This window comes from Stegostoma tigrinum, chromosome 13 (genome assembly GCF_030684315.1).
Source record: "Stegostoma tigrinum isolate sSteTig4 chromosome 13, sSteTig4.hap1, whole genome shotgun sequence".
NCBI lineage: Eukaryota > Metazoa > Chordata > Chondrichthyes > Orectolobiformes > Stegostomatidae > Stegostoma > Stegostoma tigrinum.
In genome coordinates this window covers 63,053,491-63,066,255 of record NC_081366.1, presented here as the reverse complement: position 1 = coordinate 63,066,255, position 12,765 = coordinate 63,053,491, and the positions used below count along the sequence as shown (strand labels likewise).

The 12,765-nt window shown below is 48.1% G+C and overlaps 1 protein-coding gene and 1 long non-coding RNA gene across 4 annotated transcripts; one reads left to right on the top strand and one right to left on the bottom strand.

The window, feature by feature from the left end:
• Nucleotides 1–4,326: 4,326 nt before the first annotated feature.
• On the bottom strand, nt 4,327–9,180 carry LOC132210477 (uncharacterized). The gene is made up of 2 exons (XR_009446624.1): nt 9,031–9,180; nt 4,327–4,605 (listed from the first exon to the last, which is right to left on the bottom strand). It is a non-coding gene; the product is annotated as an uncharacterized LOC132210477 (long non-coding RNA).
• LOC125458454 (early growth response protein 1-like) lies at nt 8,735–11,959 on the top strand. 3 transcript variants are annotated; one of them, XM_048543727.2, is made up of 2 exons: nt 8,735–9,133; nt 9,776–11,959. In XM_048543727.2, exons 1-2 carry the CDS (start codon nt 8,962–8,964, stop codon nt 11,170–11,172), a joined length of 1,569 nt encoding a protein of 522 aa, XP_048399684.2. In that variant the 5' UTR covers nt 8,735–8,961; the 3' UTR covers nt 11,173–11,959. The 3 variants fall into 3 exon arrangements, with proteins under 3 accessions (XP_048399684.2, XP_059506747.1, XP_059506746.1); XM_059650764.1 differs by having other exon boundaries at nt 8,949–9,045; XM_059650763.1 differs by lacking the exon at nt 8,735–9,133 and adding an exon at nt 9,143–9,474.
• Nucleotides 11,960–12,765: the final 806 nt, after the last annotated feature.

The following is a 12,765-nucleotide window of genomic DNA, read 5'->3' as shown; positions in this document are numbered from 1 at the left end:
TGTTAACAGGGGCCTCAACCAGGTCTGACACATCTCCTGCAATTCTGTCCACACCCCTTCTCTTCCCTCCTGCAACAGTGATAGGGATCCCCTTATCCTCACCTACCATCTCACCAGCATCCACATCCAGAAGATCATCAGGCACCGTTGTCGCCACCTCCAGCGAGAAGCTACCACCAGTCACATATTCCCCTCCCCTGATAACAAGGTGTGGAGCTGGATGAACACAGCAGGCCAAGCAGCATCTTAGCAGCAGGAAAGCTGACGTTTCAGGCCTAAACCCTTCATCAGAAATGGGGGAGGGGAAGAGGGTTCTGAAATAAATAGGGAGGGGGGAGGCGGATCAAAGATAGATAGAGGAGAAGATAGGTGGAGAGGAGACAGACAAGTTAAAGAGGCGGGGTGGAGCCAGTAAAGGTGAGTGCAGGTGGAGAGGTAGGGAGGGGATCGGTCAGTCCAGGGATGACGGACAGATCAAGGGGGCGGGATGAGGTTAGTAGGGAGGAAATGGGGGTGTGGCTTGAGGTGGGAGGAGGATATGGGTGAGAGGAAGAACAGGTTAGGGAGGCGGGGACGAGCTGGGCTACTTTTGGGATGCAGTGGGGGGAGGGGAGATTTTGAAGCTTGTGAAATCCACATTGATACAATTAGGCTGCAGAGTTCCCAAGCAGAATATGAGTTGCTGTTCCTGCAACCTCCGGGTGACATTGTTGTGGCTCTGCAGGAGGCCCAGGATGGACATGTCATCTGAAGAATGGGAGGAGGATTTGAAATGGTTCGTGGCTGGGAGGTGCAGCTGTTTATTGCGAACCAAGCATTTGCACCTACACTGGCCCTAAACCCCACCTGTTCCTCTGTTTACATTGATGACTGTATTGGCGCCACCTTACTCTCCCATGAGGGGCTCAAACAGTTCATCCACTTCACCAACACCTTCCACTCCAAGCTTAAGTTCACCTGAACTGTCTCTAACACGTCCCTCTCCTTCCTGGACCTCTCTGTCTCCATCTCAGGCAACCACCTAGAAACCAATGTCCATTTCAAGCCCACCAACTCCCATAGCTACCTAGAATACACCTCCTCCCTCCCACCTTTCTGCAAAAATGCCATTCCCCAATTCCCAATTCCTTCGCCTCCGCCACATCTGATCCCAGGATGAGGCATTCCACTCCCGTACATCTCAGATGTTCTCTTTTTTCAAGGACTGCAACTTCCCCCCCACAGTGGTTGAGAACGCCCTCAACCGTGTCTCCCGCATTTCCTGCAACTCATCCCTCACATCCCATCCCCACAATAACAACCAAAAGAGAATCCCCCTCATCCTCACATACCACCCCACCAACCTCCAGATCCAACACATCATCCTCCGACACTTTCGCCATCTGCAACCCAACACCACCACCAAACGCATGCTTCCCTCCCCACCCTTGTCTGCTTTCCAGAAGGACCACTCTCTCCGTGACTCCCTTGTCCACTCCACACTCTCTCTCCTCCAGCCCCACTACACCCGGCACTTTTCCCTGCAACCGCAGGAATTGCTACACCTGCACCTATACTTCCTCCCTTACCCCCATCCCAGGCCACAAGAAGACTATCCACACCAAACAGAGATTCACTTGCACATCTGTTAATGTGGTATACTGCATCTGCTGTACCCATTGTGGCTTCCTCTACATCGAGGAAACCAAGTGGAGGCTTGGGGACCGCTTTGCAGAACACCGACACTCGGTTCGCAATAAACAGCTGCACCTCCCAGTCGCGAACCATTTCAACTCCCCCTCCCATTCCTCAGACGACATGTCTATCCTGGGCCTCCTGCAGTGCCGTAACAATGCCACCCAAAGGTTGCAGGATCAGCAACTCATATTCCTCTTGGGAACCCTGCAGCCTAATTGTATCAATGTGGATTTCATAAGTTTCAAAATCTCCCCTCCCCCACCGCATCCTGTAAGCAGCCCAGCGCATCCCTGCCTCCCTAACCAGTTCTTCCTCTCACCCATATCCTTCTCCCACCTCAAGCCGCACCCCCATTTCCTACCGACTAACCTCATCCTGCCCCCTTGACCTGTCCGTCCTCCCTGGACTGGCCTATCTCCTCCCTACCTCCCCACCTACACTCACCTTTACTGGGTCCATCCCTGCCACTTTAACTTGTCTGTCTCCTCTCCACCTATCTTCTCCTCTATCCACCTTCGATCCACCTCCCCCTTCACCCTATTTATTTCAGAACCCTCTTCCCCTCCCCCATTTCTGATGAAGGGTTTAGACCTGAAACATCAGCTTTCCTGCTCCTAAGATGCTGCTTGGCCTGCTGTGTTCATCCAGCTCCACACCTTGTTATCTCAGATTCTCCAGCATCTGCAGCTCCTATTATCTCTGATACCCCTCTGATTCCCCTCCCCTCTCTTGTCTGCCTTCCACAGGGACTATTCCCTCCAGGGCACCCTGGTCCACACTTCCTTCACCCCCAACACCTCCACAAAGCCCTATGGCACCTACCCCTGTAACCGGTGAAGGTACAACACCTGCCCATTTACCTCCTCCCCTCCCAGCATCCAAGGGCCCAAACCAGGTGATGCAACACTTCACCTGCAATTCCCAGAATCTAGTCTACTGCATTTGCTGCTCACAATGTGGTCTCCTTTACACTGAGGAAATGAAATGAAACCGCTTCACAGAACATCTACATTCTGCTCACAACAAAGACCCTAAACTACTTGTTGCCTGCCACTTTAATGCACCACCCTGGTCCCTGACCAACATCTCTGTCTCTGGTTTGCTGCAGTGTTCCAGCAAAGCTCAGCGCAAGCTGGAAGAGCAACACCGCTTGGGGACCCTACACCCCTTCAGATTCAACACTGTGTTCAAACATTTTAGGGCCTAAGCTCTCCCATGTTCCAGCCCCCTTCCCCACACACCAGATCTTGTTACCATATAACCTGCCATTACACACCCCCTGTTATCAGTCATGGACAGCCCCCATTAACAACTATTCACCCTCCCAGCCTGATCATTAGTGACTCCTTTGTCTGTCCAACTTGTCTGTCTTTCTCTCTCTTTGAGCTCTATCCTATCATTTACTCCTTACCCAACCCACCTCCCTACTTTCTGCATATAAACTGTTGTTTTCCCAGCCACTATAAGTTCTGAGGAAGGGTCACTGGTCCCGAAACATTAACTCTGTTTTTACCTTCACCTGATGCAGCCAGACTTGCTGAGCTTTTCCAGCAACTTTGTTTTTGTTCTAGTGGCCTGGGATTCCTTTGGATGGTTTTTGTGAGGTCTTCCTTCCCAAGACTGGCAACAAGGGGTGGCTTCATGATTGTGTGGAGTCTTCCAGCCCAAGATTTCAGAGGCACAACATGGATGGCCCACTTTGGCTGCAGCTTTCAGCCCAGAATTCCAATGGCCTGGCAGTCAGTCTTTAATTGTAACTGAATATCACCCAATTCTGATATTACATCGCTGGCACGGTGGCATAGTGGTTAGCACTTTTGCCTCACAGCACCAGGGACCCAGGTTCGATTCCAGCCTTGGGCAACTGTCTGTGTGGAGTTTGCACATTCTCCCTGTGTCTGCGTGGGTTTCCACCGGGGGCTCCGGTTTCCTCCCACAGTCCAAAGATGTGCAGGCTAGGTGGATTGGCCATGCTAAATTGCCCATAGTGTTCAGGGAGGTGTAGATTAGAGGCAAGGGTCTGGGTGCGATGTTCTGAGGCTTGTTGTGGACTTGTTGGGCCAAAGGGCCTGTTTCCACACTGTAGGGATTCTAATTCTAATACCTAGCCTCTTGTAATTCCTTTAAGCACAAGTGTTACACTAATCTGTCAATCATCTCTACCTTTCGAGCTCTCTCAAGCAACGCTGCCTCCAATTTACCCATTAAGTCAATTAACATGGTCTTTGAAATTTCCCTAAAACTGCAAGGCGCAACTTTGCCTCCTGCGGGAAATCTTTTTAGCATTTTCAGAGATTTGTTTTAAATGCAGCACAGACCTAGTGTTTTCCTTCACCTGCGTTGTTTAGTAATATCACGCTCACACATCCTCATTGCCTCAGTTTCAAACCTAAAAGCTCCCAAACATTGTTATAATTTACTGGGGTAGTGCACTGGAAATTAAGCCTCACTATTCCTGGAGTCATCGCAAAAGTTAAAGATTTTCGCATGTTATAAAGATTGATCCCCACCCATCCCCAATGAAATAAAAACTATAACACCCAAAGAGGAGCAACTCTCCCTATGATCTGTAAAAGGAGTGTGAAAAGTGGTAAAACCAGACTTTCAGCAACTTCTAGTGGTTAAATAAAATACATCCTTAGCGCTTACTTTACAATCCATAAGTCACAATTTATTTATCTAACTCTGACAGTGAACAAATTAACTAAGCAATTAACAAAGTGAATAAATTCTTTCTAACTACTAACTATTCGTGAATAAAGCAAGATTCTAATGGTATGCTGTTCCAATTAATACAAGGTCCAGTTAGATTTTTAAAACAACAGAATTTGGTCTCTTGAAATCACGGCCAGGTCACGTGTCTTCCGAAAAGTTCTTGTGCCTTCTCTGTCAATTCTTCGGTCAGGAATGCCTTCTCCATCAATTCTTCTGTAAAGAAAATTAACTAGTTGTATCACGATACGTTTGTTATTTAGATCGTGTTTGTTCTATGGCTTAGAGGAGACTGTGAGAGGAAGTGATCCTCTCTTGCGAGCTGACGACTGTTAACTCTGGCAGTTGGTAGTTAGCTGTCTAGTCTTTGTTCAAATGCCCCCTTCTTTTATATCCTTGATGACATATTAATATTTCTTACAAGAGGATTGGCCTTATGTTGTCAAAGCCATCAGATTAAAATTTAGTTGATTTTTGGTGCCTAAGTCCCTGGTTCAGATTTATTGGCTAAATTCAAAACTTGTATTGGTAAAAACTGCTGCTTGGCCTGCTAACTGTACAGTCTTTTGATACAAATATTTTATTTCAGGTGCTGTCTGTGCACTTAGAAACTTTCAAGCTGCTACATTTTAAATCTCTAAGCATAGAAAAAACATGTCATCTTCTAAAGGGACCATGCAAAAATTTCCCTCCACCCCAACATTTTACAAACACCAAATACTAACTTCCTACCTCCCAAACCATAAGCACTCTACACAACTTCACAACTCAAATATACACAAAATTTCCTCAATTTACCTTTCAGACCCAGGTTGACAGAAAACCAGGACCACGCTTCTGCACTTATCAAAAATTACTTCTTATCACAAGTAATTAGACTCCAGTTACTGGTAAAATTCAGAAGTGTTGGCACATGACACTACTGATTAATATTGTAATTACCTTACACAGACCCCTTTACACATGCACAAAGTCATGGAAAGGGAGAAAAAACACGATTATGGATGGAGGTAAAGTTCAGTATTTCTGTTCAGAAGGGTTACAGACATGATTCTGATCATCCTCAAGCTGGCTAGAATGCTTCCTCTCAGTTATCCTTCTCTGGATGCTTCCACTGGTTTACAAGAGGCACAGGCTGGTTGGTTCACTCATAAAATGTTTCTTATTAAATTAGAAGTCACAGCCAACAGCAAGTGCTGAAGAAAAGATAATCTCAGGTTCTTCTGATTTTAAATGGCTTACTGAAGAGCACAAATTGTACTTGCAACAACAGTATCAAGTTACATGCTTTAAGAAGATGATGTAATCTTTTTAAACTTTGGTTTCAAAACATGTTCCTTTGCTGATTCAGTTTACAATTGAGAAGACACAAATATACACAGACACAATCTGTACATGGAGAGTTGAAGTTGTGCTGGGGAAGTTGGAGCTGAAATGGTGAATTGTGAAGCTGTGCTAGTGCATGTTAGAGCAGTGCTAGAGGATGTTAAAGCTTTGCTGCTGAGTGTTGAAACTTTGCTGGAGAATGTTGAAGTGGTGCTGTACTGCTAAATGTTGGAGCTGTGATGGGGAATGTTTGAGCTTTGCTGGAGAATGTTAGAGCTGCAATGAGGGATGTTGGAGCAGTGATGGGGAATGTTGGATCTAATAGGGATTGTTGAAGCTGAGCTGGTGAATGTTGCAAATGTGCTGGGGAATGTTAGAGATTGCTGAAAAATGCTGGAGTTATGCTGGAGAATATTAGGCCTGTGAGAGCTCAGCTGGGGAATGCTGGAGCTGTTGTAGGGATTGTTGCAGCTATGCTGGGGCATGTTGGAACAGTGCTCATGAGTGATAGAGCTGTGTAGGGATTTTTGGAGCAGTGTAAGGGCATGTGAGATCTGTGTGAAGATTGTTCAAGCAGTGCTGGGGAATTTTGGAACTTTACTGGAGAATGTAACAGCTTTGCTGCTGAACATTGGAGTTGTGCTGGACAATGTAGAAGCTGTGCTGGAGAATGTTGGGGTTGTGCTAAGGAATGTTGGAGCTGTGAGACCTAATCTGGAGAATCTTGCAGAAATGCTAGGGAATGTTAGAGCTGTTCTGGAGAATATTGGAGCTGTGCAAACTGAGCTGTGGAATGTTGGCGATAACAAAGTGTGAAGCTGGATGAACACAGCAGGCCAAGCAGCATCTTAGGAGCGCAAAAGCTGACATTTCGGGCCTAGACCCTTCATCAGAGAGGGGGATGGGGAGAGGGTTCTGAAATAAATAAGGAGAAAGGGGGAGGCGGACCAAAGATGGGTAGAGGAGAAGAGGTGGAGAGGAGAGTATAGGTGGGGAGGTAGGGAGGGGATGAGGTTAGTAGGTAGGAAATGGAGGTGCAGCTTGAGGTGGGAGGAGGGGATAGGTGAGAGGAAGAACAGGTTAGGGAGGCAGGGACGAGCTAGGCTGGATCTTCAAGGACCGCAATTCCCACCCCCACCCCCCCCCCCCCCCCCGCCGCAGTGGTTGAGCACACTCACACTCCCGCGTTTCCTGCAACACATTCCTCACACCCTGCCCCCGCAACAACCGCCCAAAGAGAATTCCCCCTAGTCCTCACGTACCACCCCACCAACCTCCGGATACAATGCGTCATCCTCCGATACTTCTGCCATCTACAATACGACCCCAGCACCCAAGACATTTTTCCATCCCCACCGTTGTCTGCCTTGTGGAGGGACCACTCTCTCCGGGACTCCTTTGTCCGCTCCACACTCCCCTCCAACCCCACCGCACCCGGCCCCCTTCCCCTGCAACAGCAGGAAGTGCTACACTTGCCCCCACACCTCCTGCCTCACCCCCATCCCAGGCCCCAAGATGACTTTCCATATCAAGCAGATGTTCACCTGCACCTCCCCCCACTGCATCCCAAAACCAGCCCAGCTTGTCCCCGCCTTCCTAACCTGTTCTTCCGCTCACCTTCTCCTTCTCCCACCTCAAGCTACCCCTCCATTTCCTACCTACTAACCTCATCCTGGCTCCTTGACTTGTCCGTCCTCCCTGGACTGACCTATCCCCTCCCTACCTCCCCACCTATCTTTTCCTCTATCCATCTTCGGTCCGCCTCCTCCTTTCTCCCTATTTATTTCAGAACCCCCTCTCTGATGAAGGGTCTGGGCCCGAAACGTCAGCTTTTGTGCTCCTAAGATGCTGCTAGGCCTGCTGTGTTCATCCAGCTTCACACTTTGGTATCTCGGATTTTCCAGCATCTGCAGTTCCCATTATCTTTGTGGAATGTTGGAGATGTGCTCGGGGAATGTGGGAACTGTGCTGTGAATGTTGGAACAGTACTGGAAAGTGTGAGAGCTGTATGACCTGTGCTGGGGAATATTGGAACTGCATTGGTGAATGTTGGAACAGTGTTGAGGATTGTTGGATGTATCTCGGGAATGCTGGAAATATGGAAGCTAAACTGGGCGATGTTGCAAATATGCTGGAGAATATTAGAGCTGTGGGAGCTGAACTGGGGAATATTCCAGCTCTGCTGTGGATTGTTAGATTTGTAGTGGGGAATGTAGAATAACAGAATCCCTAAGAGCGGAAAGAGGCCATTTGGCCCTTCGAGTCTGCACTGACCTTCTTATGGGATCACCCACCTTATCTCCGTAACCCTGCATTTACCATGGTTAATCCGCATTAACCTGCACGTCTTTGGAATGTGGGGTGAAACCGGAACACACAGAGCAAAATCATGCAGACACGGGGAGAATGTGCAAACTCTGCACAGTTACCAAGGCTGGATCGAACCCAGATCCCCGGCGCTGTGAGGCAACTGTGTGTCATGGTGTTCCCCCAGATATTTGACCCATGATCCGAAACATTGGATTTCTGCAGGAAACGCAATACTTCGGTGAGTGTGTGTGTGTGTTGCTGCACCGCCTCGGTCCCACTCGGCTCTGCTGCTCCAGCACTTTCAACTTCTGTCGCCGGAAGCTCCTTATTTGGGTAGCAAACCTTGCCCGGCGGATGCCCAAACATGGGCAGTGGGTGCGGCGTGCCCAAATATGGACTGGCGATCCTGAGGTCTTCCGGGGAAGGTTGTCCCAAGTCTGGGAGGGTGTTGGCGTCCCGGACTGGAGGGGCGTATCGGTCAATGGGCGAAACCCTGCTGCCTGTGTAATGTGCGCTGTCTCCTCTGGAGTTGGGGGAAGGGAAACCCTCCTTCTCTGGCCCTGGGGGAGGGGTGTCCCCGTCTCGTGACGTCACGGATTGCCGGCCGGGAGGTGCCCAAAAATGGGCTTCCGGAGCTCCTTATATGGGCATGTACGTCAGCGACTGGGCAGAGCGGAACCTGTTAAATAGGAGGCGCTTCCCCCGTGCCGGCGCGGAAATTACTCAGTCAGCCAGCCAGAGAGAGATTCAGAGAGCCTGGGCCCAGCCCAGGATACCAACACCGAATCGGGCAGGGGCAGCGCCGCAGCGGACAGCCCTGCGCAGCGGACCGCAGAGCAGCCTGGCCTCCCTGCAACCAAACACAGCCTAGGCTGTCCCCGGGCTCCCCCTGTGCTTTCCCTCGCTCCCACTCTCTGTGCTATATCGGAGGCTGAAATGGTGACTAAAGCCGAGATCCTGCCGCCCTTGCTCACGGAGCCGCTGTACCAGTCGGTGGACACTTACCAGAAGCTGGAAGAGGTGATGATGACCGGCACGTTAGTGACAGCCTCCACCGACCAGCCGTTTTATGGGGAACCCCTGCAGCAGTTCGACCATCTGTCAGCGGGTGAGTCCTCGGCCGAGAGTCTCCAGACTCTCAATCCTCTTCTCGAGCTCGCTCGCCCCCTAGCAGCTCGGTGTTAATAATGATGACAAAGGACCGCGTCCATTGATCGCTCACAAGTGTGCAGCAGACCTTAGGACCTGTCCGCTCGATTTGAGAGGACATTGAGAATCTTGTGTTCTGCATTATTTATGATGGTACAGCGTCAGGAAACACCAACCGCGAGCGAGCTCCTAGCAGGGAATACCGAGAGGGAGAGGACCGGAGCGTCCTCCACAAGGGAATCACCCCTCCCACTCACATGCACAGGAAAGTCCGAACGCATATGTACACACTTTACACAGGTATGCACAGAGTAAACAGATACTTTACACATACGCAGACACTTGCATACATGTACTTACAAAGATAGCGACAAACATTTAACACATTCACAGATATTAATACAGACACACGCAGAGAGACACTGGACTAGCACACAGGGACACCTACAAGACATGCTGACAAGTTGTCTCAAGCAGACACTTGTATAAAAAATACGCACATATTCGTTTTTGGCCGAAACAATAGTTAGAATGAGGTCGTGATTCTCGCTGGTTGTTGTTGGACGTCATCTATTAAACGGCTCTCGCTTTCTCCTTGCAGACACTTTTACAGATATATCTCCCGGAGCCGAGAAGAATCTCATGGAGCCGTATTCGGCGCAGAGCTGCCGCCTTCCGTCCATCACCTACACGGGCCGTTTCTCTTTGGAACCGGCTTCCAGCTGCAACAGCCTGTGGCCGGAGCCCCTTTTCAGCCTGGTCAGCGGCATCGTCAGTATGAGCAGCAGCAACAACCCGGCTTCAGCCAACCAGGACAGCGACTCCGAGGCGATGTGCCCGACAGCCTCGGCCGGCTTCAGCGGCTCCAGCTCGGACATGTTCCCGGGTCAGTCGGACAGCTTTCCCAGTGGCCCCAGCTCGATCCAGTACCCGACTTGCTCCAACAAGGGTTTTCAGCTGCCAATGATCCCGGACTATCTATTCTCGCAGCAAGACGACCTGAACCTGGATAGTACAGAACAGAAACCATTCCAGAGCGTGGAGCCGAGAGGCCAGCCCCCTCTCATCCCACTGTCCACCATCAAGGCAATAGCCAACCAGGGTAACTGTCCTGAGGCGAAGAACACGGTCACTTACCACTCGCAACTGACCAAACCTTGCAGGCTGAGGAAGTACCCAAACCGGCCCAGCAAGACCCCTCCACACGAGCGGCCGTATGCCTGCCCCATGGAGACTTGCGACCGCCGCTTCTCCCGCTCGGACGAGCTGACCCGCCACATCCGTATCCACACCGGACAGAAGCCGTTCCAGTGCCGCATCTGCATGAGGAACTTCAGCCGGAGCGACCACCTCACCACTCACATTCGCACGCACACCGGCGAGAAACCGTTTGCCTGCGAGGTCTGCGGGAGGAAATTCGCCAGAAGCGATGAGCGGAAGAGACACACCAAGATTCACCTGAGGCAGAAGGAAAAGAAAGTTGACAAAGCCCTGTGTATTTCCAGCCCGCCGGCAATCTCCTTCCCTTCCCCGGTCACTAACTCTTACCCCTCCACAATAGTGGGCACCTCCTTTGAATCCCCAGTCACTAGCACTTACCCGTCCACTATAGTGAGCACTTCCTTTGAATCTCCAGTCACTAGCACTTACCCGTCCACAATAATCAGCACCTCCTTTGAATCCCCAGTCAGTAACACTTACCTCTCCACAATAGTCAGTACCTCCTTTGAGTCCCCTGTCACTAACACTTATCCTTCTACGATAGTCAGCTCCTCCTTTGAATCCCCAGTAACTAATACCTACCCCTCTGCAGAAGTGAGCGCCTCTTTTGATTCCTCAGTCACTAGCGCTTACCCTTCTACAATAGTCAGTACCTCCTTTGAGTCCCTAGTCACTAACACTTACCATTCCTCAGTCGTAACCAATAGTTATCCATCAGTGACGTCCCCATCCTCTGAGATTGCATCCACTCTAACACCAAGGACAATTGAGATCTGAAATTGTTCAAGGCTCCAGTATTGGACTTGTTTTTATATATGTAAACTTCACCTAGCTATTGTGTATTTGTATGCCAAGTATTACACCTTCACAATTCTGCAGATGCTATTCATGTGAAGATTGTTCAATGGGGTTGGGGTGGGGGGGATGTTTGCATATTCCATCCTGTATTACTTGGAGTTGGTGGGACCTTTGGGAAACCTTTCCATTGTGCAAATGCTATCATTAGTTCCTTTCAATGAAACAAAAAGCATACCTGGAATGCAATGAGGTGCCAGCATGTGCAGGAGATGTTTGTTATTCTGTGGAGGTCACATCCGTACTTGCCTAGTGGCAGAACCCTTCTTTGTCTCTCAGTTTGTTTTAAAACTATAAGCGGTCTGTGTGCCTTCTATGTGTAGCTTGCTGACATGTGTGTCTATTAGTGGATACACTGTATTAAAGCCTTAAAGGTGAAGGAGATGGTCACTGAAGGCACTTTGCTGTTGGAAGGGATATTAGAGGGAAGGGGAAGAAATGCCAAATGAACATTTCTTTCAAATGTAAGCAAAAAAAAATCAAAAGTATATTTTTGTAATCTAAGTGTAAATAGATTCAGAGCCCAGATGTTACTGTTACCTACCAAGTAGGCGTGTATTTTTTGTATGTTCTCAACATGCGTTTTGTATGGTGGATACATTTCAACATAGTGTTTGTGAACGGAGCGCCTGATGTTCTCGCTTCTTACACATTGGAATGCGCTTTACTGCCAATTGGATATTTGGTGTACAATATATCCTTGAGGAAAAACACAAAAAAATAAATCTGTAAAAGATTTATCACTTTTTTTTGCCTGATTTATGTATTTGGCTCCTGATTCAAAGTGTAAATTGTAGAATCACTGAAAGTGAATCACATCTAGATACAATTATACTTCAAAGATAAGCAATCTACAAGCACTTTCACTCCTCAAATGGAAGCAATCAATTCACAAACAAATATCTAATTCAATTAAAATTAAGATTGGAAAGCAAAACTGTAGCAGAATAATAGACTATCTTTAGAAAGGAGATAGCAGAGTTAAGTTGTGCTCTCACCAAGGAGAAAGGTGGACAAATAATACTATACATGGCTGCTCAATGAAACAGAGTGAGATGAAGCTGAAAATTTATATATATGACAGATATCAGGTGGCTAAGATAAATGAGGACTATGCTGGATATTAAAGTTTTAGAGGGGTGATTAAAGAAACAAGGAGCAAAGTGAGAATGTGAGAAGATACTAGCAGCTAATATAAAAGGGAATCCCAAAGTCTTTGAAAGCATATAAATATTTTAAATGTTTATATCATGGATACCTAATTTCAGAATTCAAATATTTAAAACTTAATTCCAGAAACTGAAAAACTACCTGGAGAAACATAAGTTTGAGGAAACTGGAAGAGTCCTAAGTTAATTACAATTCAATTTGGTTAGTAGTCAGAGTCTGAGATGTGAAAATAATAAATTATACCTTAGTTTTCTAATGGGCCAGTCTTATTGCAGTTGTTTCCCATCAGAGATGTAAACTATTCATATGGGTTTCAGAATCAAAGAGTTATTTTGAAGATAAATT

What these genes read in the sequence shown, in the direction of transcription:
- LOC125458454 (XM_048543727.2), top strand. Translation starts at nt 8,962, where the DNA reads ATGGTGACTAAAGCCGAGATCCTGCCGCCCTTGCTCACGGAGCCGCTG. An exon ending in GTTCGACCATCTGTCAGCGG is followed by an intron (nt 9,134 to 9,775) that starts GTGAGTCCTCGG and finishes TTCTCCTTGCAG; the next exon opens with ACACTTTTACAGATATATCT.